Consider the following 25,457-nt stretch of genomic DNA (forward strand, 5'->3'; position numbering starts at 1 on the left):
CGAGTCTGCATGTAAACAACCTGAATAAGAATTTCATGAAAAGATGACTCTCTGGTTTCGAATGGGAAAAACTTCATAACTTTACAAAACAGCATTTGTAAACTGGTACCTCATTTTAAAGCTTTATCATTGAACTGCGTTGTCAAACACAGCGTGCTGGTGGGAAAGGGGAGAACATGCTGGCCATCTGCAGCTGCGATGCGCTCGCTTGGGTATTGGGTGTTAACGGCCGCCCTGGTCACTAAACGCTAATCAATTAAGGCCTACTTGCTGAACAGTAAAGCACTACTCCGTAGGCCTCACTGGGTTCATCTTTTTGATGGTTCTGTACACTATGGCATTTTGAAAAGTGCCCTGCAATTGTACCAGAGAAAACCTCCGTTTGTGCTTTCTTCCCCTAAAGACCGTATAATAATAGCTAACCTTTATGGAACTACTGAGCACGAGTGTATTTTGTAGCATTTAACCTAGCTCTACTGAGTGGAGCGTTAGTACATGTATTCCTGTTCTTCGATTTTGGACAGGATTGGTCATACTAACGCTCCACGACATTACATATAGTAAAGTGACAACCGTTCCCAACAATTCCAAAGACTCGCCAAAACACCTTTTCACCACCTACTAACTTTTCAAAGGAAAACTTTGGGGCTTTAGTGATATTCCAACTTCAAAATCTGTCAAAATCCGGCCGTTGTTGCTCGACTTACGCACAACACTTACATGTATGTAAAATTTTTGCCACCTCCCTCCATTCAAATACGCGTGTCTAGATTTTGCTGGCACAATAACTATGGGCGAACATTGCCCTCCCAGACGCACGCAAGACTGGCCAAAATCCTCCAAAACCACCTGGGGAATTTTGGAGGATTGAGGCGGGTTAGGGTTAAGGTCTGAATGTATAATTATTGAAACTTCATTCTACTTCATACTACAAGTTTGAAGTGGCTGGCTATATGTAACCGTAGACTAACAGTAACAAATTTTTATTCTTTAAATCACAGACACCTGCTCCTGAACTGGAGGGAAAATGATGATGGAAACCACTCACGATGCAGTACACGGAAAGACAATGAATGTAGAAAAATTTAACTTTTGGACAAGAGAGAACTTCAGGGATATCTTCAAAAAAGAGGTCTGCCTGTAACTGGCATAGGCAGAACTTGTTGCATTGGCCTTTGCTCGTTGGACTATGAAGGCTCCAGTTCAGCCTTCTAATGATGAGCGCCACACAATCAGGGTGAAAGAGTACAACATTTTGCTCACTTTAGAGGGAGTGCAGTTGCCTGATCCACTGTGTGACCTTTTTGGGTGGTTGGGAGAGTCCGAGGTGGCCATTGCCATGATCTCAGATATCAGTGACTTCCTTGCCTGGCACGACACTGATGTGGATAAGACGAGCCTTGGGGAAAGACTCCTTTGTGATTACAAGAGGGTAAGGCATTCAGCTAGATTGTATCAAGTTTCCTCTTTAAAATTCTGTATCATCCTATTGTTAAGAATTCTGTTATGTCCTTTTAAAGCCCAATGCAGACCTTCAATTGCTGTGAATGATGAATTACCGCATGATGTGTGGGTATGCATTGAGAAACAAGATGGGAGAATCCTTTATGTACAAATGTACATGCATATTGCACATGCTTTGCAAGGTGAGCTGGAGCATTACTGTTATGCTTACTGCTACAGTCAGCTCTCATTATAACGAGCTCAGTCATAACGATACCTGGATGCAACAACCATATTCTCCCAGTCCCAAACAATTTGTGTTCATTACTATGGAGAAATATTTGGTCATTACGTGCACGGACATTGCGAGACTCTGCCTACAATGACAATTTGTGCCGACCCCATGCAAGCAAAAGTATTGTTCTCAACCCATTTACAGTGACAAAAGACAAAAAAAAAAGAGATCCAAACATTTATTTCCCTTAGTTCCTTTATGGGCTCCGTTACAATCCACTCTGCTTATCAAAAGTAAAATTCCATGTTCAAGGAGACATCCAAATGCGGAAGTACCAATGACATTGCGCCCTCTCTTGTCCAATTTCATTAAATGCAAATCTTATGTGAAACGCATCCCCCTTAACCACTTCCTGCCGGGGACTCCGGAATCGGAGATGTATGGTATATATGTGTGGCTGGGGTCTCCGAACTCGGACAAAAGAAACAGGGTCCTGTAACAAAAGACCGTACTCCGAACTAAGGACCAGGCTGCTGGGCATTACCGACATTTTTTACTCACAAAAGTGTGATAATCCAGCCTTGTTTTGAAACCGTATACCAGGGTTTGGGGCATTGAGAGCAAGCAGATTACCACCAGGGACAAAAGCGCTCCACCACCGCAGCGATGAGCCACACAGCACCACTGCATGCTAATCTGGCCCCTATTGAAAAGAGGTCAGCAGTGCACTGATGAGCCACGTTCGTGAATATACAACACCGCACAATCTGGGCTCTGTTTACAAGGCTGCAAGCCTGGCTGAAATACTCGGCCGTCAATGAAGGTCACCTATGAAACTTAGAGTAGTGCCTGAAGATTACTTTGTGCGCCTATAAACGACCGTTAAATGAAATGATGAATTTTGAAGGATTTTGGAAAATGGAAAAAATGATAGTCATGCTGGCCCAGCATCATCAACATTGAAAAATGCCCCGCCATGAAGTGGTAAAATGACTGTAACGATACGAAATTTTTGCCACACGAAGGTACCACGATGAAGTGGTTTAGTTTAATAAATACTTTTTCGGAGAACTGCATTCCCCGAGGTTCAAATTGTCGAGATTTTAATGTATAAGTACTTCGACAAGTGACATTTGATTGGCTGACTGTATTATGACTTGCACCTGTCAACATTTCCTTTTTTTCCAATGAAAGAATACTTAGATTTGAAATGCTTTTGTACATACAGAAAACATCCTTCCTGCTTTTTTGTTCAATTCCTTATCCACAGTTCCACTGAGTCACTGAGGAAATTCATGTTGCTTTAAGTAAAAAATAATTTTGAAATAGCATATTTCTTGGTATAAAAAACTAAAGTGGTTCTCTGACTCTTTGGGTTTGTAGAGCACATTTAGTGCTTTGGTTATAAAAAGAGGCCGATCAACCGCACAATTTGTGCGTGATCGCTACTTACTGCACGCCGTGTGGAGTCCCAGTACCGCTGGAATATTACACAGTCCGCTCTCGTTTCGTCTTCAATTCCGACATAAAGTAATTTTCATTCATATTGTTTTATTTGACAAAAATACTCTTTGACTCAAACAGTAAGCACTATTAATTCCGCACAAAAGTCATGTAGGCCGACAGGGTTTGAAAGTTACAAATACAGTCATGCAAGTGTACATCAACAGCGCTTCAACCTCATAAGACAAAACTCCTTCGGTCTCTTGTTCGTATAGGTTTGGTACAGTCATTTTCCTAGTTCCGGATCGCAAAAATTATTCAATAAGACTGAAGCTAAAAAAATCCTCAAATTCGAGTGAAATATAGTCAGAAGTCAACTTTGTGTTTTGGATATACTTCAATTTTTTTCAAAATCTAAACTTTTACATTTGGATCGGTTTAGGATCGAGACAAATAAAATGTAACCATACGAAAAATCCATTTTCAGTCAGAACCATTGTGAAAGTTGCTTTTCTAATAAAGAATTTTTTCATTTTTAGAAAATTAGACGAAAAATAAGAATTCCAATGAATTAAAAAGTAAAAATTGCGAAAAGTTTGACTCGACTTTTCAATTGTACGGTGAGCTATCAACAGTACCCTCCCTGTGCCGGGCAGTTGATGAACCCATTATGTTACATACATTTGTGTAGTTGAGTTGGCAACGACTTTGCATAGTAACGCCGCTCGATCCAAAAGTAGCAGGAAAAGCTTGCAGTTTTCGGTAAATTAACAAAAAAGCAAACATTAGATGTGACTGACGCGGACAACCTGCTGAACTACATGTACATGCAATAAGTTGCGTGCATGTCCACATATGCAGAGTCGTTCACATAGCGTACGTTGTATATGATGCAAAGCGCTTTTGTTTGTCTCTCGACCCAGGTCGTGAAGTTCAATTTACGCATGCGCAGTTGGAACTCTGAAGTGGCTTATTGACAAGGAGACTGTGTGATTATACGTGACTAGACGTCGCCCAGAGCAGCGAAAACCATAATTAACTGTGGGCATCCAGTGCCGAATCAGGGACTTTAGCAAATCTACGGGGCTTATTGTCAGGGCTGCACTACGTCACCAGATAGCAATCTGCCCCTCAACCTACCGAGCCCCTCAACGACACGCACCACTCGGGACTTAGGCACAGTCACACTAGGCTTGGTGACTTTAACCCTTGCACAGGACTCTCGACCCTTACCTCAGGATCAGCCCTTTATCAGGACGACTGAACCTTGCCTGTGCGCGCCTTTTATAGCCTTCGTGCTGCTGTGACCACGCCTGCGCACGCACTCACATGACCAAGCAGTGACTTTCGCTGCCCTATCGCACTACGCACAAGGCGGAGCCTATGCGCCACGCTCGTTTAACACACAGCTATGCGTGCCTAACATCTGCCTCTGTTACTGGGCAGAGCGCCATCTATAACTTTGCACCGCGCCTAGTGACTAGCGCTCTCTGTCACGTCACACAGCCTCCTGACAGGCCTAAATGCCCTCATTTAAATTAAGCCGAACAATTTTATTTAACTGTGTCTGATGAACCTGTCGAACAAGAACAATTGTTTACATAAACAGCATTGTGTAATTCTTTCAATTAGATGCTTACCAAAAGTGTAGGGTCAACAACCTTTGATCCTTCATTTACATAACGAGGTTATCTTCAGCTTTGGTAGTATAATTCTTTTAATGCAATTTTGATTCATTGTGCAAAAATAAATGTTTTAATTGGAAATAAAATATCCCTCCGGTGTCTGGTCTGGGATGGGAAAAGCCTCGACCCATATGGTAAAATTACTTTGGGAGTACAAGAGAACAATCCACTAAGATGTCTTGGTAATATTTTTGCTGCCTGACTTTGCGATGTATATCAATGTTGTCCACAAAGGTCCTGGTGTGTATCTCCTCCACGATGGTTGCTGTCTTGGGGATCCTAGGCCTCCGTAGCTCAAACCTCTTTGCGTCCTTGGTTGACTGGCTTCTTCAAGTGAATGGCATCTTCTTTGGCAAGGGGGAAGGAGGAGTTGCTACTGCCTCCTTGTTGCTCAGGGCACCCTCTGGAGGGGTATCGATTTCCAGAGGGAGTGTGCTCGGATGACCTTCTTCTGTCTGCTGCTCCTTCCGGTCTGGGGATGCCCTAAGTGGTGACAAGGGTCTGGGATTTTTCCTGAACTTCTCCCAAGGTATGCTGATCTTGGGATCAGGGCTGCTTCTTCCAGTGGGACTGGCAGCCTTTTCTGTTACCAGTCTCCTTGCTTCTTTTGCTGGCTCCGCCCGGTCTGCCTCCTGACTTTCTTCCTGGCTCTGCCCTGGCTTTATGTCATGTAGATCGGGAAGATGCTCTGAGTGGGTGGTCTTGTGGTGGCGTCTAAGGTTGTCCCGCCGCAAGTCCTTGTAGTTACATCTGCGGCAGTACAGATACAGGGGGGCCCATGGATTTTGTTGTGCTGGAGTAGCCCTCTTAAGTGAGTAAACTTCTTCGGGCACCTGGTACATGAGAACTCAATGTTTGCGCCGACTTCCATTTCTATCTTGGCTATGCTACCTTATTGATGCTTGACTCAACGTCTGCAGTATACCAGAGGAGGCAATTAATTAGTTATTCCTTATTCATAAATTCATAATGGTGCAGATGTTACCGGTATCTTATTGGTAGCTTATGCTCTTGTTTGGGGTATCGCCTCCTTTTTTCAACATTGTCTCCCGTTCTAGCCTTTCTCAGGCATTTCTGCGCCCTCTCGTGAGCATTCCTCATCTGGTCCCTCAAACTTTGTGCATAGACACTTTTTGCCACGTCATCACTTGGAGCCGGTTGCTCAATCGCTAGATCAATCTGGAGAGTGACTTCTCGGCCTAACATCATTTCCCCAGGCTCTCCTGTGTCGTACATCTGTATGCACGGGTTGTGAATTGGAGGTATTGGTCCCAATCGTGTTGACCTTTGGGCGGGTCGATCATCAGAGAATCCATGATGACAAGAGTCTTATAGAACCTTTCTATGAGCCTGTCTGATTTAGGATTGTATGCTGTTGTTCTTGACTTACTTATTCCCAGTAGCCGACACATTTCCTGAAATACCTCCGATTCGAAATTAGTCTCTTGATCTGAATGGACCTCCCTCGGCACTCCAAATCAACAAACCAATTCTCTGACAAACTTCGAGGCAACTGTTTCTGCCTTTGCATCCGGGAGCGCATATGCCTCCATCCATCTTATGGTGTAGTCTCCAACTACCACGATCCACTGGTTCCTATCTTCTGCCCTTGAGAGAGGACCGACCAAGCCTAATGCCACTCTATCTATAGTTCCTCTAACATTATACTATTCCAAGGGCGCCCTCCGTTTCATTGGGGACGGCTTCTTCCTTGCACATTGATCACATTTCCGGATGTATGCTCTTATATCGCACTCATACCTGACCAGAAGTATCACTGCTTCACACAGGCCAGGGTTTTCTTCAGGCCAAGATGGCCTCTCAACTTTCCACTATGCAGTTCTTCTACGAACTCATGTCTGAACATCTCTGGAACCAACAACCTCCATTGAACTGAACTACCATAATTAGACTTCCACCGTTGGTATAACACACCGTCTCTTACTGACAACTGGTCCCAGTAAGACCAGTAAGTCTTACCTGGCGGGGACCTGTGGGCTACTTTATCCCAAGGAGGGCACTCCTTTCCCTCATTCTTGGCAATTATTAGCCACTTCATTGATTTATCTGCCATTTAGGCATTTCTAAGTCATAGCTGCTTAGGCCCCGAGTCAAAATAGAAACAGTTGACCAAGCGGGAAATGGTTGCCCTTAATCCCCTTTCAAACCATTGCCCGATTCAACTGCAAGTGGGTAATGGTTGCAAGGCAGCATTTCCCGAAAGAGAGTTGGCTATGCGGCAACCCCTTTGATGCATACTACCATCTCCCCCACCTTGGTATAAAAGCCCTGACTCCCAGCTTACCATGAATGGTTATTGTGCATCGGCTTTGTTGTGTAAATTGAGCCAGTTCCTCCACAGGCTTAGCACAGCTTATTCAGACAGCCGAAGCAACTAATCTCTTTCAACAAAAGACTAACTCCATTGGAGTCTGCGGGCTTACGTGCATCAGTTCTCATGCCATTGAATTAAAATCTGTTGGTTTCTTTCCCCACATCTAGCACTGTCAGGCAGTGATTTCCACATTATACGTTGGTTAAAGATTGGAATAGACAATAGACAAAATGGAGAAGAAAACTGTCTTACATCACCGAAGGTATTTTCATCAGCCAACAGCATCAACTGTTTCTTATCTTTATTTACACATACACTTTTACTTTTTACCATCGGCACAATCATCTTCTTGATCGAATTGCTCAATTTGCATGACATTGTTTTTTGCTTTTTACCCGTTTTCCCGATTTTTGTTTTACTTAAAATCCGTTTCTTGTTTGAAGATTGGTTTTCAGTTACCCGTTGACTTGGACTTGAAACATTTTCATTGAAACTTTAACAACACTAGTTTTCCATTGTAAAACTCGGAATAACGTTTATTTTCCACTCCTTTCCATTACAACTGGTGAATTAATTTTCATCCAAATGCCTCTAAATGTACGGAGGATTTTCATAATAAAACTAAGGATAAAGGCAATGCTGTTAAAACGTGAATAAACCCTTCATCTTACTTGATTAAAATCTTCTACGGAAGCTATGAATAAAGTTAGAGTAATGAAATAAGGAGACTTAAAAAGTACGACTGTCTAATGTGGGAATTATATACTGGGACCTTTTGATAAGCCACAAGGATAAAGAGACTTGAATTACAATGTAGTTTTGCACCATCCTATTCACTAGTTTGGAATGAATTCAAATAAAGTGAATAAAATTTAGATCACATGTACATGTATACATCTTGTCTTGGAGTTTGAACAATGTTATTTTTACTACAAAACAAACACTATTAAAGCCAACCGGAACTCACGTTTGAACACGAAAGCATGAGTTATCTTTTTAAGTAATATGGACAGATGTTTGGAGTAAATGGTTTACAAGTACACTTGGCAAACTATGTTTTTCGAATAATCACTTCGTATCTAGCCCTCTTGCAACATTCATTGAGTGCCTCAACTGTTTTACATCCACTGTCTGTGTACCAGTCAGTGAATCCTGGAAACTGCATCTTTGCTTGACTGAAAATACTATGTACGAAGCTACGGTTTATTTGAGGGATCTTACATCTTTTATTATTTTCGTCTCTGGAATTTCCAGTCACATTTTGGGCAGCCAGTTCTTTCTTTGGGATCTCTCGTTTTAGTAGGTTGATGCACATGAGCCTTCCTCTGTCATTGTCCGTGCATCGTTTTCATTGCTGCACCTCTTTCAGGATGACCTTGTAGTCGTCAACCGCGCGAACCATACCCTCATTCCAGCCAAGTAGATAGGTGTCATTTTCCGGACTGGTCACAGTGCGAGGCATCAAAGTTGCTGGTGATGAGACGGATTTCTCCGACTCATTGGGATCCCGGCTGTCATCTTGAGGTGTCTCGGTTGTAGCCATGGAACGAACGGGTACCGGTGTGGGAGATGCGTCTCCAGTGGATACGGCAGGCGAGTCGAACAATACACGTGGGCGATTTTCAGACAGTGGTTGTTGGCGATCGCCCCGCGGTGTATCTTCTGTGAGGGAGTGTGGGTCGGCAGCTTTCTCTCTCCTTTCCCTGACCAGGACCAGCTTGACTAATTCGCGGAGACAGTCTTGTTTTTGCTCCATGCGCTCCTGTCTCTTTTCCACCGCTGCCAGTTTGGATTGGATGTCTCCAAGTAAATCAAGGATGAGCTCCAGGATTTGGTCCTGATGACTCATGCCATGAAACACATACTTGACTTTGTCTTGGTTTGCTGACTGCATTCATTTTTGAATTCCAGCCAGAGCAACGTACGTTGTCATCATCGGAGTCTTCGCTGTCAAATCCGTTCGCCCCTGATAAAAATTTAAAAAAAAAAAAGTTTAAATTTTCAGTGCAAAAATACTGTCCAGCAAACACAGTTATAACCTTGAAAACATTATATTCTTATGACTTTGAAAATCGGGGCCTTGAAAATTGGAAACTGACTTTTTTTGAATTTTTGATTTCTCTATGATCTTTCCCATTTAGTCAAAATTCTTTATATTGCTTTTCGGTGCTGTCAAGTATCTTTGGTCCATTATTACCAAGTTTATTTTGAATCCTAAATCTTTAGATGATTATTATACGCACTAGGCTGATTTAGAATTCTTTGTAGCGCGTCAAAAGGGGACAACTAAAAACTTCAAATTTCCACCATTTTCTCATTTTCTGATAGTACCGTAGATGTTCGGGTTTTGCGAAGTTGACCGTTCTATTCTGAGCGGAGGGAGCGCTACGGTCGTTTCCGTTTTTAACTTGTCCACTTTTGGACCACCCTGTCGGCAAAGTAAAATCCGAATTTCTGCTATGAAAATTATGAAAATGTGTGGCGCAACTTAAAAAAAAACCGAACATCTACTAGCAGAAAATGAGGCGGTCCACTTTTGACGCTCCATAGTCGACAGTGTACGGATTCCAGTTGTCAATCTTCTCCAAAGGGTTTTAGGTTTATACACCAAAATCATTTGGAACACAATTTCAAGAACAAACAACTTATGTGTACTTACGTTTCTTTTGGCAGCTGCTTTCCATTTTCCACTGATCAATTTCACACTCCTAAAAAGTACAGTGGTTGTAAAGTTCAGGGACTTCATGTATGGAGGGCTTGATTGCATGAATGTGCATGCATCCCGAAACGTATGTGCACAAGTGTGATTATTGGATTACTGTTCAAGCATCAGTGAGCTTGCTGAAAGGGTGAATGACGTGAAGCGTGGCCACTGGACAAATGATGCCAACTTCTTGTTTTTTAATCACACAGTGTTTGACCCACATGAAAATGATTTAGTTTGTAAAACCAGCCAAAAAGATGGAGTACAGTTTGAGTCCAATGCGATGTGATCATACATTTAGCCCTGTCCGTGGAGAAATCAGCATCTCTCGGATTAGACCGGAGCTGCTCAGTCCTGATCAAGCTGCAAAGTGTCCAGCATCAAGGAAGTGACTGTTTGACGAAGTTCCATTTGAAGCACGCGATGCCTTACCAAAAAAGCATGGCAGAAAAGCGTACTACCAGAAATACGACAAACTGGTGCCGACTGTGGAGGCTGTGCTTCTTGACCATGGATTTGCTGCACACAGAAGAAGGTCTGAAACCTGGTCATCAGTCGGAGTGTCTGCTGAGAGGTTACGAGAAAAAGTTGCAAGGGAAATCCCTGGGCTTGCGGCATCAGTATCTGCGAGCACTGTCAAACGGCTTTTCGTTGCTCCTAATAAAAAGCACAGAGCATCCAAGTATTACCACGGCATTATTGATGCCAAAATTGGCATCAAGAAAAACGACATCAGAAAAAGTCACCCTGCATCTCATTTCTGCCGCACCTCTGTAAATTACGCATTGGAGATGGCTGCTTGCTTTAAAGACGAAGTTATGGCTTGGTCAGTGGATGACAAAAACAAATTACTTGTAGGAGGAGGACCCTGTGTTGACCGGAGGATGTCTTTTAAAACCTACTTCATGAAAGACAATATGATACATTATCCTGACCACAATTTCGCCACAGGGTATAAAATCATTAGCAAGACCTCAGCGACAAAGGAAAAACCAACGGCTCTTTTCAGAGCCACCACATTTCAAAAAAGAGATGGATTTGCTGTCAAATAAAGATCCAGAGGCCCTCCCCAAAAGTCCTTTACGTCTTCCCATAAAGCATTCCTTTTCTATTTCCGATTAAAATACAGCCCCAAACAAGTCAGCTGGATGAACAGTTTTAGAGTAATTTCTTTTTAAAAAAAATCAAGCTCTCAAATGCAAAGAAAAAGTTGAAAACAACACAGAAAAGTCCTTTCACCGTTGTAACGAAACCTTTTTACCCCTTTTTTGTACTCTCACGATCAAGCAAAAAAAACCATAAAAAATTGCAACCCCTGAAACAAAAACATTCCTTCTTCAATTCGTATAAAAATACAACCAAAATATGTTCTTTTTGGGGGGAGCGCATGTACCAAAGGCCCAAGCTCAAAAGAAATGACACAACAGGAGTAATTGCGGATTGCTGAATTATTCATGTCGCTGAAAAGAAAACTACTGCACCCGCCAATGAAATTGTGCGCTTTAAATGACGTATTCATGCCGTACATAGGTATCCAATCAAAATGCTTCCTTTCGACATTCAGCAGCTTCATCAATACGTCTGGTAAGAGGTTTCGTAAATCAAAAAGACGGACAGAAAATAAAACAGACACGTCTCTCCATGACACGATTTGTGCTGAAAAGACTACTTACATGTACATTGGGAACCTCCAGTTGATAGTTCTTCACATTCATGCAGGTACACGTCATGTACATGCCGCGGGCTTATTTCGGTGTTGTTTCGTTGTCATCTGTTTCGTCCGACAGTCTTGAAGGTCCCTGGTTTACGCTTTTATTTCTTTCTATCTCACATGTGAATCGAATATATTTTCATGTAACACTGAGGTTCATTATTCTTATGTATAAAACCGAAGCATACTTTCTTAAACATTATAGATGCAACAATCACAGGACTTCAGAATCAATCTAAAAACTAAAGTAAGAAAAGTCGAATAATGTTGGTATTTGGGGGCAGTGTGGCAAACTGAAGAAAAAAAAAATCTGTAATAACCATGTAAACGGTAGTACAAACCCGTTTCCAAAACACCCTAAACAATGTTGAAATATCAATGGGCTGGGGTCCCAGCTGTTGGTGAACAGCTCAATGACTCATCCACCAGCCACAATGAATGTAATCCCTAAAGCTCCCTATTGTTACAAAGAATCACCCTGGAGCAGTGTTCATCGAACCGCAAGCCATTTTGCTACAGACCCCGTATCGTTGCCCGCTTTATTTTGAAGCGGGTAAGGAGCTTATCGTTTGTCTATCGTTTCCCACTTCATGAACCGTTTCTATTTTGACTTGGTGCCTTACAGCAGGTTTCACCATAGCAACTCGGGCATGTTTCTCATCTCCTGGGCTCGAGGTTGACTTTTGTTTATCTTCTTCCACAATAAGAGTAGCATCAATAACAGCATTGTCACCATCAGAATCATCTTGTGCATTACAATGATCGCACTGTTTACAAGGTCGTCTAGACAGACTATCAGCATTCTGATGCTTGGCACGCGGACGGTGCTGGATTGTGACGTCATACTCTGACACAACCTCCAACCATTGTGCCAGTTGTCCTTCCAGGTTCTTCGAGTTCCTTATCCATACCAGAGAAGAATGGTCCGTCCGTACTTTGACCTTTTGACCATAAAGGTACTGGCAGAAGTATTTCAAATACGTAACCACAGCGAGCAGCTCTCTTTGAGTGACGCAGTAGTTTCTCTCAGCTTTGCTCAACTTCCGGCTTGCAAAAGCCACAACTTTCTTGACACTGACAGTACGGCCCCAATGCCCTCTGAACTCGCATCCGTATCCAAGATGTACTCGCTACTTGGTAATGGGTAGCCAATACCGGGGCCCCTAGAAAACACTGTTCCAGCCAGTGAAATGCCTTGTCACAGTGCTCATCTCAAATGAATTCTTTTGACTTTGACGTCAATGTATACAGTGGGCTGGCGATGCTAGCCAAGTCCTTGATGAACCTGCGGTAATACGAGGCAAGGCCCAAGAAACTCCTCACCTTCTTTATGTTCTTCGGGACCGGCCAATCAGCGACTGCCTTAACCTTAGCTGGATCCATTGCTAAGCCCTCAGCCTACACAATGTGGCCAAAGTAGGTTACTGACCTCTGAAACAGGTTACACTTGCTTGGCTTTAACTTAGGCCCAGCACTCCTTAATCATTCAAAGATTGTTCGGAGTCATCCCAACGCCTCTTCTACTGTTCTACCAAAGATAATGACGTCATCAAGATACACCAATAAGATTTCCCACTGCAGCCCTGACAACACTTTCTCCATCAGTCGTTCGAACGGCATCACCTTCCAATGATATAGCCCATTCCATACCACAAAACTTGATCTCTGCTGTGCATCCTTGTCCAAGGCAACCTGCCAGTACCCTGAGGCAAGGTCAAGGGTTGAAACCATCGAGCGCCCTCTGACGCATTGAACGTCTCATCAATTCTTGGCACAGGATAGGCATCCTTTATTGTCACCGCATTCAGTCCTCTATAGTCGATGCACAACCGTTTCGTCCTGTCTTTTTTCTTTTCTAACACAACGTTAGCCGCCCACTGACTATCTGAGGGTTCAATCAAGCCACGCCTCTTCAAGTCTTCCACTTAGCGACTGATCTCTTATTGGTTAACCACAGGATGCCTCCTAGGCTTTAGTCTTACTGGTCTAGCGCCATCAGTGTCGATGCTATGCTTAACTATATCAGTTCTGTCTATATCGTCGTCACCCTTTGAAACACATCTTGAAACTCCATCAAACACCCTCTCAATTTCGCATGATCATGTGGGGCCAAATTCCTTCGACTTTGGTCGTATAACTCGGTCAAATGGTTGGTCGGTTGTATAATTCGGTCAAATGATTGGGTAGTGCCTCCTTGTGTCCCATAATTTTGTCTGCTCTGGGCGGAGTCTCCACCTCCACTGGTGTTACTGTTGCAGCTACCGTTCCCGCACGCAGGACACGTTTCTCCTTATTTGGCTTCAGTACTCGAATGGGCACCACTTCAGCTGGTACATCAACCACAGACTTGGCCATTACTAGGCCTTTTTCTGCAATGCGGCCACCTGACTCACTTGGTTTTGTGATGATACCTCCAGTCAACTCCTCATACTGACAAACAACCGTTCCGGGCACAATGGTCTCATGCCCAGCCGGTATCTCCGTAGTCCTTGTCACTACTGCTCTGCCGACAAATGGCGCACCGGCAGCACTTGTACACTTAATTTGTTCACCATTGACACATAACTCCAGTCTTCCGAAATCCAGACTGCCCCCTGTAGACAACAACCAGTCCATTCCCAACATGGCTGGTGTTCCAATATCTGCAAAGGCGGCTTTAACGGGGTGCACAGTCTTCCCAATTCGTAAATCTAACCATGAAGTCCCATGTACTTTCAATGGGGTACCATCCACCTGCTGGACCCTGGTATCACACTCTTGCAGAGTCGGCCTCTGTTCCTTCAGTAGCTGGTGATATACTGTCATATTAATCAACGTGTCGATAGTGCCAGTATTGATTAATATGCGAAACTCGGTTGATCTGAACGACCCCTTGACAAATAAGCCATGGTGTGGCCCCATTGCCGGAGTCATTACCGTACTGACTCCAACCTCGCTCTCATTCTTCCTCTTCAAACTCTGTTGACCTTCTTTTGTGGGTCCTCTGCATTCCTCAGCCTTTCAGCCGACCCTCTGGTTGGCTGATCCTCGTTGCCCAGGTTTCAGGGATGCTTTCTTTTCGGCTGTGTAGCAAAGTGTCCCTTTACACCACAATTATGACAATTCAATTCAGCCTTCAGCTTGTGCAGAGGAGGCGGGCTACCTGGCACGCGTTGGTCTGACGTACATGTAGCTGGTGACGTCACTGGTCGCAACAACATGGTCCCCATCAATTTCTCTTGGGCCTTGCCAGCAGGCTGAGAATTTTCTAGTCAAGTTACGTCATCGTCGGCAGAAGCCGAAGGGGTCTTAGCAAGAGTTGTGTCAGGCAGTGCATGAGTTAGCAGTCAAGGCGTATCCGGAAATTCCCGAAGAGGTGAGAGAGCCATTGGAGAAAAATGATTTCATAGACGCTGTAGCTGATCAGTACGTCCGAGAGGGAATCTTCCAAGCAAGGCCGAAGAATTTGTCTGAGGCATTGCAGGCGGCGTTTGAGACTGAGAACTTCCTTATTAGGTAGAGGCACAAAGGAAAGGATGCGGTCTGTCGAACAAGCCATAAAGGGTGTAGCCGACATGACTAAGCAGTTGGAGAAATTGATGGGGGGGCCATGTTGTTGCGACCAGTGACGTCACCAGCTTGTCCTTCCGGCAAGCCCACCACCACGTCCAACAGAAGCGCCACCTCACGGCCAAGCATGAGCATGTTCGGGGTGAGTTTGGTGTTGTTGTGCTGGGAGGAACGGTATGCCATCATGACATACGGAAGGTGTTCATCCCAGTCTTTCTGTTTCGCAGCCAAGGACATGCTCAGCATGGTCTTAAACGTCCAGTTGAAGCATTCCACCATTCCATCTGACTGAGGATGGAATGGTGTTGTCCGCGTCTTCTGGATGCCAAGGAGCCGGCAGAGCCCCTAGAACAAGCCAGCCTCGAACTCCCGTCTCTGGTCGGTGAAGATCTCCAATGGTGTGCTGAAAGGGATGATGACCTGCTCCACCAGTGTCTGGGCCACCGTCTCTGCTGTCTGGTGTGGGATGGGAAAAGCCTCGAGCCATATGGTAAAATAGTCGGCGACCACCATGAATGCCGAGTTCCCTGACCTCGTTCTCGGCAGCCTTCTATGAGATCTATGGCGATGCGCTCCATGGGTGTGCCGGAGACATACCTCTGCAGGTGGGCCCTCCCTAGACGCAGCGGGGGCTTCCGGGACCCACATAAGTGGCACTTCTTGCACCACTCCTTGGCTGCCCGCCGCATTCCTCTCCAAAAGACGGGAGCCTGTCGCAGCTTGGCGATGGTCCGGGTGATCCCCAGGTGCCCGGCAGTACATTGGTCGTGGGCCAGCCGCAGGAACTCTTGCATCCTGGTCCGCGGAACGGCAACCTTCCAGGTCGGGGGGCCGCCGGGTGGTCGCTCCAACCTCATTTGGAGGATGCCCTGTTGTACCCGCAGCGTCTCCCACCTGGCCCACCATGACTTCGCACCGGCACCGAGGGCCGAGACTTCCTTCCACTTGGGCCTGTGTGACCCTTGTTCCAGCCACTTCCAAATGTGGGCCAGCTCCGGGTCTTGACGTTGTTCTTCCTGAAGGTGGTCGGGGCTCCAAACCTGTGGGAGCTCGTCCAAGTCTGATGTGTCCTCTTGGTCCACGCTCTGAATGGCACCAACTTTGGGTGCCAGCTCGGCTGCGGGGGATAGTGTCCCTGCCGTGAAGCACTCGTGCCCAGCCTCTTTCGAAAGTCCACATTGCCCGCTTGGGACTCGGGAGACCGCATCAGCATTGAAGGGCTTGCGCCCTGCTTGGTGCTCGATATCAAAATCGAAACACCCTAGTCTCTGCAACCAATGGGGCCGTCTGCCCTTCTGGCTCCCGAAAATTGAACAACCATCTCAGCGACCCGTGGTCTGTCCTAAGCAGAAACCGCTGCCCAAGCAGTGATGAAGTACTGCACAAAGTGGACCACAGCCAGCAGCTCTTTCCGGTTAGTGCAATAATTGCATTCAGACATTGTTAGGACGCGGCTGCCGTAGGCAACCACCTGCTCTTCCCGGCCGCCATCCTGGGACAGGACTGCCCCTATCCTGGGACAGGACTGCCCCTATGGTGCAGTTGCTGGCGTCGGTATCCAGGATGTACCAGTACTTGGGATGTGGATACCTCAGCACCGGGGCTGTCGCCAAAGCGTCCTGAAGCTGTTCGAAGGCCTCCTGGCAGGAATCTGTCCAGGTGAAGTCCTTCTGACAGTTGTTGGTGAGACCATGCAATGGGTGGGCGATCTTCGCAAAGTGGGCTATGCTGCGGTGATAGTAGGATGCGAGGCCCAGGAAGCTCCAGACCTGCGTCACATTCGTGGGTGTCGGCCAACTCCTAATGATGGTGACCTTGTCGGGGTTGGTTCTCACCCCCCTCAGCAGACACTAGGTGACCCAAAAAGGACACCCCTGTCCGGAAGAGGTTGCACTTCTTAGGCTTGAGCCTCGGCCCCGTGCTCTGGAACCGCTCCAACACCGTAGCCAACCTCTGGTAGTGCTCCTCGAACGTACGCCCCCAGACAATGACGTCATCCAAGTACACTACTGCCACCTGCCACTGCAGCCCCCTCAACACCCATTCCAGGGCGTTGCAGAGCCCAAATGGCATCGTCGTAAACGGGTACAGGCCGCTCTGGGTCCCAAACGCTATTTTCTCTCAGTCCCCTATGCCATACCTCAGGTCTTTAGCGCGGGCACAACTTTTGGGAGGCTGGCACGGGTTGCGCCCACGATCCCTGGCTTGAAGTCGGCCTCACAGGTTTGTGTACTGTACCCCTGCTCGGGATTGGCCTCATAGACTGTGTGCGGTGGCCCCACTCGGGTTCACCCCCATAGACTCGTGTGCAATTCCCCCATGCGGGTTCACCCCCATAGACTCGTGTGCAGTGCTATCACTCGGGTTCAACCTCACAGAATCATGTGCGGTGCTCCAGTTCAGGGTCGGCCCCACAGACTCGTGTGCGGTGCTCTTGTTCGGCATCACCGCTATAGACGCGTGTGCGATGCCCTTGTTCGGGTTCACCCCATAGACTCGTGTGCAGTACCCCCATTCCTGTTCACCCCATAGACTCATGTGCGGTGCCTCTGCTCGGGTTTATCCCCATAGACTCGTGTGCAGTGCTGCCTCTCAGGTTCAACCTCACAGAGTCATGTGCGGCGCCTCGGTTCGGGGTCGGCCCCACAAACTCGTGTGCGGTGCCCTTGATCGGGATCACTGTCACAGACTCGTGTGCGGTGCCACTCACTTGCGCCGGCAGCTCCACCACGGCTGTGTTCCGTACAGACCAACCCCCGTCTCGTCGCCATTGCTAAAGGGCGCTTGGGCACCTCCCCCGGTGTAATATACCTCAACTGAATGCCGCTGGGCGCCCCCTCGCCGGCACTGGATGAGCGTTGGTGATATTCCAAAAGGACCACCACTCCCCGTACACCCCCGCCACCAGAGGGCGCCCCCATTGTTCGCTCTAATCTCAACTGGCCCTTGCCACAGTGTAGTCAGTCTGGATGCCTGGTTTGGTGAGTGAACAGTGTTGTGTGGACTGCTCTTTTTGTGTGCGCAACTGCTGCGAGTCTGCGAGCAGGTACTGGTTACGCAATCTGAGCAGTTGGTCACCTAAACTAAGTAACTGTAACGTATTCGCAGTAGTTGACTTAATGTGTACTGTTAAATAGTATCAGTTAGAAAGGATCATGGATAGAACAATACTGTGTAGGTAGAGTTGTGGGTAGGGTAGTCGATGATTGTCCGTCACCGTCGAGGTAGGCGGTGAAAGACTGGACAGCCAGAGTGTTAGCAGATGCCCTGAGTTACCCATTCGTTAGTTTGGGTTAATTAATTAGCACCTGGGTGCAGTCACCTGAGTGAGGAGTAAGGATTGTGGCGTGCGGATTGCGGATACAGGTAATAGGTTGCAGAGTGCGGATTATTGGTGGCACTTTAGGGAGTGCGGATTATGTAAGTGTTCTTTTGTATAATATTTTGTGTTATTCTTTTGTAGCTTTTGTATAAAATAAGTAAATTTCAGTTAGCTAAAGAAAAGTATATTAAACAAGTTAAGTCGATCTTGCCGGTAATACCTTGTGTATGCACATTGTTGTGTCAGTCGACTGGGTCACCATATCAATTACCAATCGGTGGTATATTTCCGTCAAAACGACTCCTAGCCCCTGGAACTTAGATTGCTTGTCAGATTCAAGGGCCAAGGCAGATACATGTAGTTTCAGTTTGGGTCAGGTGACTTTCCTCAGAGTTGGAAATAGTTTGCCCAGACATGGCCAGACCTAGGCTGGCTTGTGGGAATAAAATGCCACACTACCTTAGTTTTTTCGTTTTCAACAGAAAAACAATTAAAAACTGAGATTGTCATCTTATTCCTCGTATTTTGTTTCAAATCGAAAACGAATGAACGAAACATGCATGGACCCATGGCCCCTTCCAGCGGAGCTGTAATCAAAGTTCGGTGCCTGGCATTCCTTCAGACCTCCTGTGAAACCTTACAATCCTTTCTGTTGACGGACACTTTGAGACATTCACTCGCCCGTATTTTGGCATTTACATGTACAACATGACATTGATAGAGAAATGAAAATTATGTGTTGAACTAAAAGATTCAGAGTTATTCCTGTGTACATTGAGGTCGATGATGTTTTTATTTCACGCATACATGTACTGGTACATGTATGTTTGATGTGATAGCCTACATGTAAGTCAGTCTGCAGAAGCACTCAATCTTTGCACAATCTGTTGATCTTATTGTACAGTTTGCCAAACAATTCTGCCATTAGCCAATCACCTATTTTTCCAATTGTGGATATCGGAAATAGTTTTGAAAAAGGGAATACAGTTTGAGATTTTACATCCAATCGACTAATAATGCATAGCAGTTGATGGCAGAAACATGTCTACGCATTTTAAATTATGCATATATTATGTAGTTTGAATGGTCTCTCCATGCACTGTGCAGTGTATGATACGTTTATGAAAAGACTGAAGTGTTGCAATTCACTGACAACCAACAGCGACTGGTGCAGTATTGCATTACTAGTGCGCATAATTGTACAAAATTCTCATTACATGTACACTGCCGTGCAAAAGTCCGATCGCACATGTGCTGTAAACTTTCCGTTGTAGTTTTGCAATAAATTACTGAGTCTTTATAAAAAAAGCATCTCACCCTTGTAATGTCTAGTTATTTTAATCAAATAAATTCATAAATCTCATTGCTGAAGTCGGCGACTACCCCCTCTTTTCGCTAAGTTTCGAGCGACTGTTTTTCGCCCGTGTAAAATCGCCATCTTGAAATATCTCATTACGTATTCATGAGCTCATGAATATTATTAGGTGGCATTTAAACCAATGGAAGCAAAGCTGACGCGGCGGGAAACTCTGTCTTATGAATAATTATAGGTGATTTCGCCGCCTGTGAAGGGTAAATGGATACTAGACAAATCAGGCTACCTCGTGGCGACAAAATTTGCATACCAATACTTTCACTTTGATACGCAAAGCAGCAACACAATGCCAGCAAATACGCCACTTACCACTCGCGAAAAGGGGATGATTGAAGCCTGGAATCAGGAGGGAATTTCCAACCGGGAAATTGCCAGAAGGCTGGGTATCAGCGAATATGCTGTTCGTCGGAATCTCCGGAAATTGACGGAGTTTGGGTCAATGGAACCCCGACCACGCACCGGCTGACCGAGATCGACCACCGAGCGGGATGACCGGCAGCTCGTGAGGGCATCGCGGCGCAACCGCTTTCTGACCGCCCCTGAATTAGCGATGGAGCTTGCCAATGCAGGGGTTGCAGTCCACCGCAGCACTGTTTCAAGGCGATTGGCTGCAGTTGGGCTGCATGGCAGGGTTGCTAGGCATAAGCCCCGACTTTCAGAGCAGCATAAAGGTCGTCGGCTAGCCTGGGCCCGAGAGCACCTGGGGTGGACCGCCAATGACTGGAGCCGGGTCTTGTGGTCCGATGAATCGAGATTCCAACTGTTCCAGAGTGATGGACGGGTGTACGTCAGGAGGACTGTGGGGGAGGAGTTTGACGAGAAGTGTGTTGTGCCCACCGTAAAGCATGGGGGATCCGGGATCATGGTGTGGGGCTGCATGAGTTCCGCCGGTGTGGGCAGCCTGGTGCGGGTCAACGAAAACATCAACGCCGCAGTTTACGTTGACATCCTCCGGGAAAACATGCTGCCATCTGCCCACCATTTGATCGGCCATGAATTCCTATTTCAACACGATAATGCTCCATCGCATACTGCTAGAGTCACGCAGGAATTCTTGGCCGATCCCACCCCAGAGTTTATTAGAGAAATGGGGGGTAGTTGGCAGTTTGAGGTGATGACTTGGCCGGCCCAGAGTCCCGACCTGAACCCGATTGAAAATCTGTGGAACGAAATTGACCGCTGTCTTCAACGTGAAATTCGGCCGGCAAATAAAGATCAACTGTTCCAGATTGTCAATCGGATTTGGGAGGGAATGGACCAACAAGTCATCACCAATCTCCTGGAGTCGATGTCAAGGCGGTGCCAGGCTGTTATCGACGCCGGTGGGGCATTTACGCGATACTAAACCCCATCACTGGATTTCCGGATTTCTCGGACACTGGGCGCCGCCATCTTTGATGATATGCTAATGAGAATACTGCCCATTGACTTTGTGCACACGCACGGAGAAACTCTAATTACCAGGCTCGTAATTGTTCACCAATTCATGTTTTAGAACTGGAAACGTGAATTTAATGGAATAACCATATCAAAACAAACACAGGTATTGCTTTTGTGGAAATTTATTTTTTCTTTTATGCATAAAAAACACACAATTTGTTGTGCACTCAGGTGCGATCGGACTTTTGCACGGCAGTGTACATTCAGTTAAGCTTTTTCTTAGCAAAAGTATGCTGATCGTCTTGGAGCCAAGCCCTTGCATTCTGTATTGGCCACTGATGTCATCAGGGGCAGTGAAGAACCCTTTTGAATTGATGCTAGCACCATTGTCATAATGGAATATGATCAACAACCTGGCAGGAGTGTTTCTGAAAGTTTCTAAGTCTGCTATACAAAATGTGTTTAAAACAACTGTGTCTTTTTCAATAAACATTGGAAGTTTTTTGAGGGAGGAGGCATGGAGTCATTCCCTTTCAAGATTACGTCATCCTTGTTAGAGCCATTGTTGAGACTCTTTGCCAGGGTTATAATGTGAAGGGTGTCAAAAAACCAAGCTAATGTTAAAAAAACCAAAATGTACATGTACTGTACATGTGTGCTCTTATTCAGGTTTTTGAAGAGCACTGAAGTTGATGCAGTGGGTACTTGTTGGAGTGAAACTTCTAACTGGAGTTTATCTCTAGAGAAAACAAGAAGACAAAATTCAGTTATTTTTTCAGAGCAATCTTTACATCAACAGCAGCTGATATGGTGCCATGTTTATGTGCACGATCATGAGCAACACATCTCTTCCATTAATGGTAGCACACTTTTTCTTCATCTGGGTTTCAAGGGCTACATATATGTACATACATGTATTATGTATGTGCCTTACGAGAATGGACCCATGTAGAAAAAGAAGACACTGCCTTGAGTACCGATATGTGCACAATCACGAGCGACATGTCCCTTCCATTAATGAAGCTCATGCACCATGTGGTTGGTGCTCTCTTTCTTCATTTGGCTCTCAAGGGTTATGGACTGGCCTGGGCCCATGTGGAAAAAGATTGTGACTAAATTCCCCACTTTCTGATGTGTGTTGACAGAAACTATGCCCAAAATGTACTGATCCAGCAACCACCGTTGAGGGACAAAAGCAAGCTGGACCAACACTAGAAGAAATTGAGCAGAAATTAAGTGGTGCAGTAAGTTTAGGTATGTTATCAGCCGTGCAGGTTTGAATGAGTAACTCTAGCTCTAATACTTATGAAATATAGAAACAAAACTGGGAATTTCCAGAGCTACATGTACATGTATGAACATTAGTTAGGGCTGTTGTTACCCAAGCTAGCCAGTCACCACTCATGTCAGCAGTCCTGACTATCTGAGACTCATCTTGTACTGTATAACATGTACATTTACATGTAAGTGTAAGGCTGTATTTTTCATGTCAAAATTGTTCTGAATTTCATATTTTCAAATTTCAAATGAAATTGTGAAATGCAGTGTGATTTTTTAAAATTTCACACTGCATTAGTCCCTATTTTTAACTGGCATGCTTTGATGTTCATCCAGATTTTAGACACAAAAATTATTTCAACTGATAAAATAAAATTAGGAAAACATAACATTGCATTTTTTATTTCTGAAATACTCTCTCTTAGGCATAATTAATAGCCATTTCACCTTGAGGTATTTGGTATAAGGCCCCCCCAAAAGACTCTGGTTTCTGGTCAGGAGCTTGGTCCAAAAGTGGTGCGATGATGCAGTGTTCCCCCCCCCTTTTTCCCTTAGAAGTGATGTGCATGCATGTACATATATACTTCAGAGTGCATGGCCTTGTTATTATTCGAAGTGTGAATCAACAACTTAGAGGCAATGGTTTCAGTCATCTCACTTAACCAAGAGGCTTCTATTCTTGGCAAGATTGAGCTCGTTAAAATACAGTAGCACAACCACAAAAAAAAAGTAAATGTGAAATATAAATGTTCAGCTCCAGTTTCCGGTTTTAAATGAAATTCTCATGAGACAGCGGTATGACATTTTTTGCACATAGTTTTCTCCTTTAGCTTAGAGGAAACAAGTTCCATGTCAAATATGAAAATGAAAACAGCGGCAGTTCAGCTCCAGAGTCAAAATGAAAATAAAATGCTGATGAGGTAAGTAATATACTGTGCACATTGTTGTCTGTTTTAGCTCATAAAAAACAAGTCACATATAAAATATTGGGGAAAAAAATCCGCTCAGAAAATAAAATGTCCTCTCACTCTAATCTACCTTTGTTCTTGGCAAGTGACGATGCATTATATCGTTGCATGTATGGTTGTCATAACGTGATGTCCAAGGAGGCCAAGACCTCATTTTTGTCCCAATTGTACTACCTGTTATTGAAACTTTGGATGTATAGTGTACATGTACGATTTATGTACGGTATACCATCTCGTGGATCATCTATAACCTCTTCGGCTTTCTGGTGCATTGGTTTCTTGATGCCATCCCTACCAGTGATCACCATGCTGAGATCTGTCTGCAGAATCCTAAGTGGCCTCCCCTGCTTCCTATCCTGAGTCAGGACAATCAGGCTGTAGAAGCATTGAGATTAGTTCTTAGTCCTCAACCCTCTAAGGCATGAGGTTGCTGTGATGTTTGCCTCTTTGATCTCCACAAGGAATTGTTAAGTGTGTGTCTGTGGTGTTTAAGGTGGTCCCCATGCACCACTTTGGACTTATGGCATGGTTCTTGTCGGATCCTGACATTGACATCTCTTGTCAGTTCTGTTACCCAGTGCAGTATGGCCCTTCCCACCTTTGCTGGAGTTTGAGACCCAGCCTGACATTTCTTTATTCTGTGGTCAGCATCAGCATTTCCCAGGTTAAGAGCACCCCAGTTCACCTGATACTTACATGTACTTGTAGTAGCTCTAGTGTTTTACCGCTTTTGGGGGGATGATTTTGTGCCTTTTCATGGTCCTCTCACATTCTTTTTTCGTTGGCAGGGCATATTCACTGGTACCCTTGGGACTTCTCTGGACACCTTAGGAACAAGTCGACTGGTAGCTCTATTCATCTGCCAAGAGTGACTAGGTTAGGCACCTGTTTGGTTGGTGCTGTGCCCTGATGCCTGATATGCCATCTTCACCAGTGGTATGTGAAGGTCCCAGTATTCAACATGGTTGTCACTCTCGGGACAGTGAAGACGTATACTCGTCTTATCATTGTTATGAATTTCACACATTTATCAAAACTTGTGGTGCTCATATTAACAACCCTAGTGGTATAGTGATGCTGCAGTGGTGAATAATCTTGCCAAAGACATCGGCTTTGTGGTATCCTACATGGAAAAAGCTTCAGTTCACTCTGTAAAGTAATCTGTGATGATGATGATGAAAAAGTTTCTTATCTGTATCTCTCTGATTGGGAATGGACCAGTAATAACAAATGAGACTCTTTCCTTGGAGCCTCATTGGAGGTTTTTAGGACTGAAGCTGAGCACTTGGTAAAGGCCAGGTTTATGTTCTGTGCGCTGTGGCATCATGCTCTCAACCTATCAGACTCTCCCAGAAAAATATAAAGTACACCCAGGAATGCTTGCTTTATAACTCTGTGGTTATGAATGCTTACCCTAGTGTTTCATACACGTACACTTTACTGTATCTTTATATGATTCTGCATACATATACACATGGGGTGCTTTCAAACTCCACCGAGGTCCCTTGATGAAATGGTAAAACTTACAAAAATTTGTCTTCTGTCTACGCCCAGGTCACAGGTGTGTTCTCTTGGTGGTCTTCTCATCATTGAGGTCATCTGAGGGCACCTACTGGTACATGGAAACTCCAATGGCTAACAACAGCAAGGCTTTCATTTCATTGCATGTTGAGAAAAGGTACCTGTGTTTGATGGTTTGCACCGGAAACAGTACCCTGTGGACACTTGCCTGACCTGCATGATCTGAATATCTGCTCATTGTATGGCACCATAAGGACAGGTGAGTCTTATGTTTGAGATTCTTACCATTAGATTGTCATACATGTAGCTACTCAGACCTTGGTTTACATTTACATATAACGTGTTCCTTTTTTTGTATGGATCATTACTCTTTAATACAGCAACCCCCCCCCCCGCGACCACCTGTGTATAACGTCCACTTGTCTTCAAATCCCTTATGTAAAAACTATTTACATACTGTGTAGAACGACCCACTGCACAACGTGACCAGCAACCACCCCTACAGCCT

At 45.1% G+C, this 25,457-nt stretch overlaps 1 protein-coding gene across 4 annotated transcripts in view; it reads left to right on the forward strand.

Annotated features, from left to right (window-relative positions):
• Positions 1-25,457, forward strand: part of LOC110973597 (uncharacterized) — a 66,924-nt gene that overhangs the window by 29,149 nt on the left and 12,318 nt on the right. For 3 of the 4 annotated variants that reach the window (XM_087139308.1, XM_087139306.1, XM_087139309.1), the window contains exons 2-6: positions 1,002-1,432; positions 22,328-22,436; positions 23,278-23,380; positions 24,217-24,364; positions 24,983-25,208. In XM_087139308.1, coding sequence (XP_086995434.1) covers positions 1,190-1,432; positions 22,328-22,436; positions 23,278-23,380; positions 24,217-24,259 — 498 coding nt within the window. In that variant the 5' untranslated portion in view covers positions 1,002-1,189 and the 3' untranslated portion in view covers positions 24,260-24,364; positions 24,983-25,208. The remainder of the gene's footprint in view (positions 1-1,001; positions 1,433-22,327; positions 22,437-23,277; positions 23,381-24,216; positions 24,365-24,982; positions 25,209-25,457) is intronic. The other variant, XM_087139310.1, reaches the window with a different exon arrangement.

The sequence above is a fragment of the Acanthaster planci genome, linkage group LG07 (genome assembly GCF_054643075.1).
Source record: "Acanthaster planci isolate LZ-2023a linkage group LG07, COTS_SCS, whole genome shotgun sequence".
In the NCBI taxonomy this organism is placed as follows: Eukaryota; Metazoa; Echinodermata; class Asteroidea; order Valvatida; family Acanthasteridae; genus Acanthaster; species Acanthaster planci.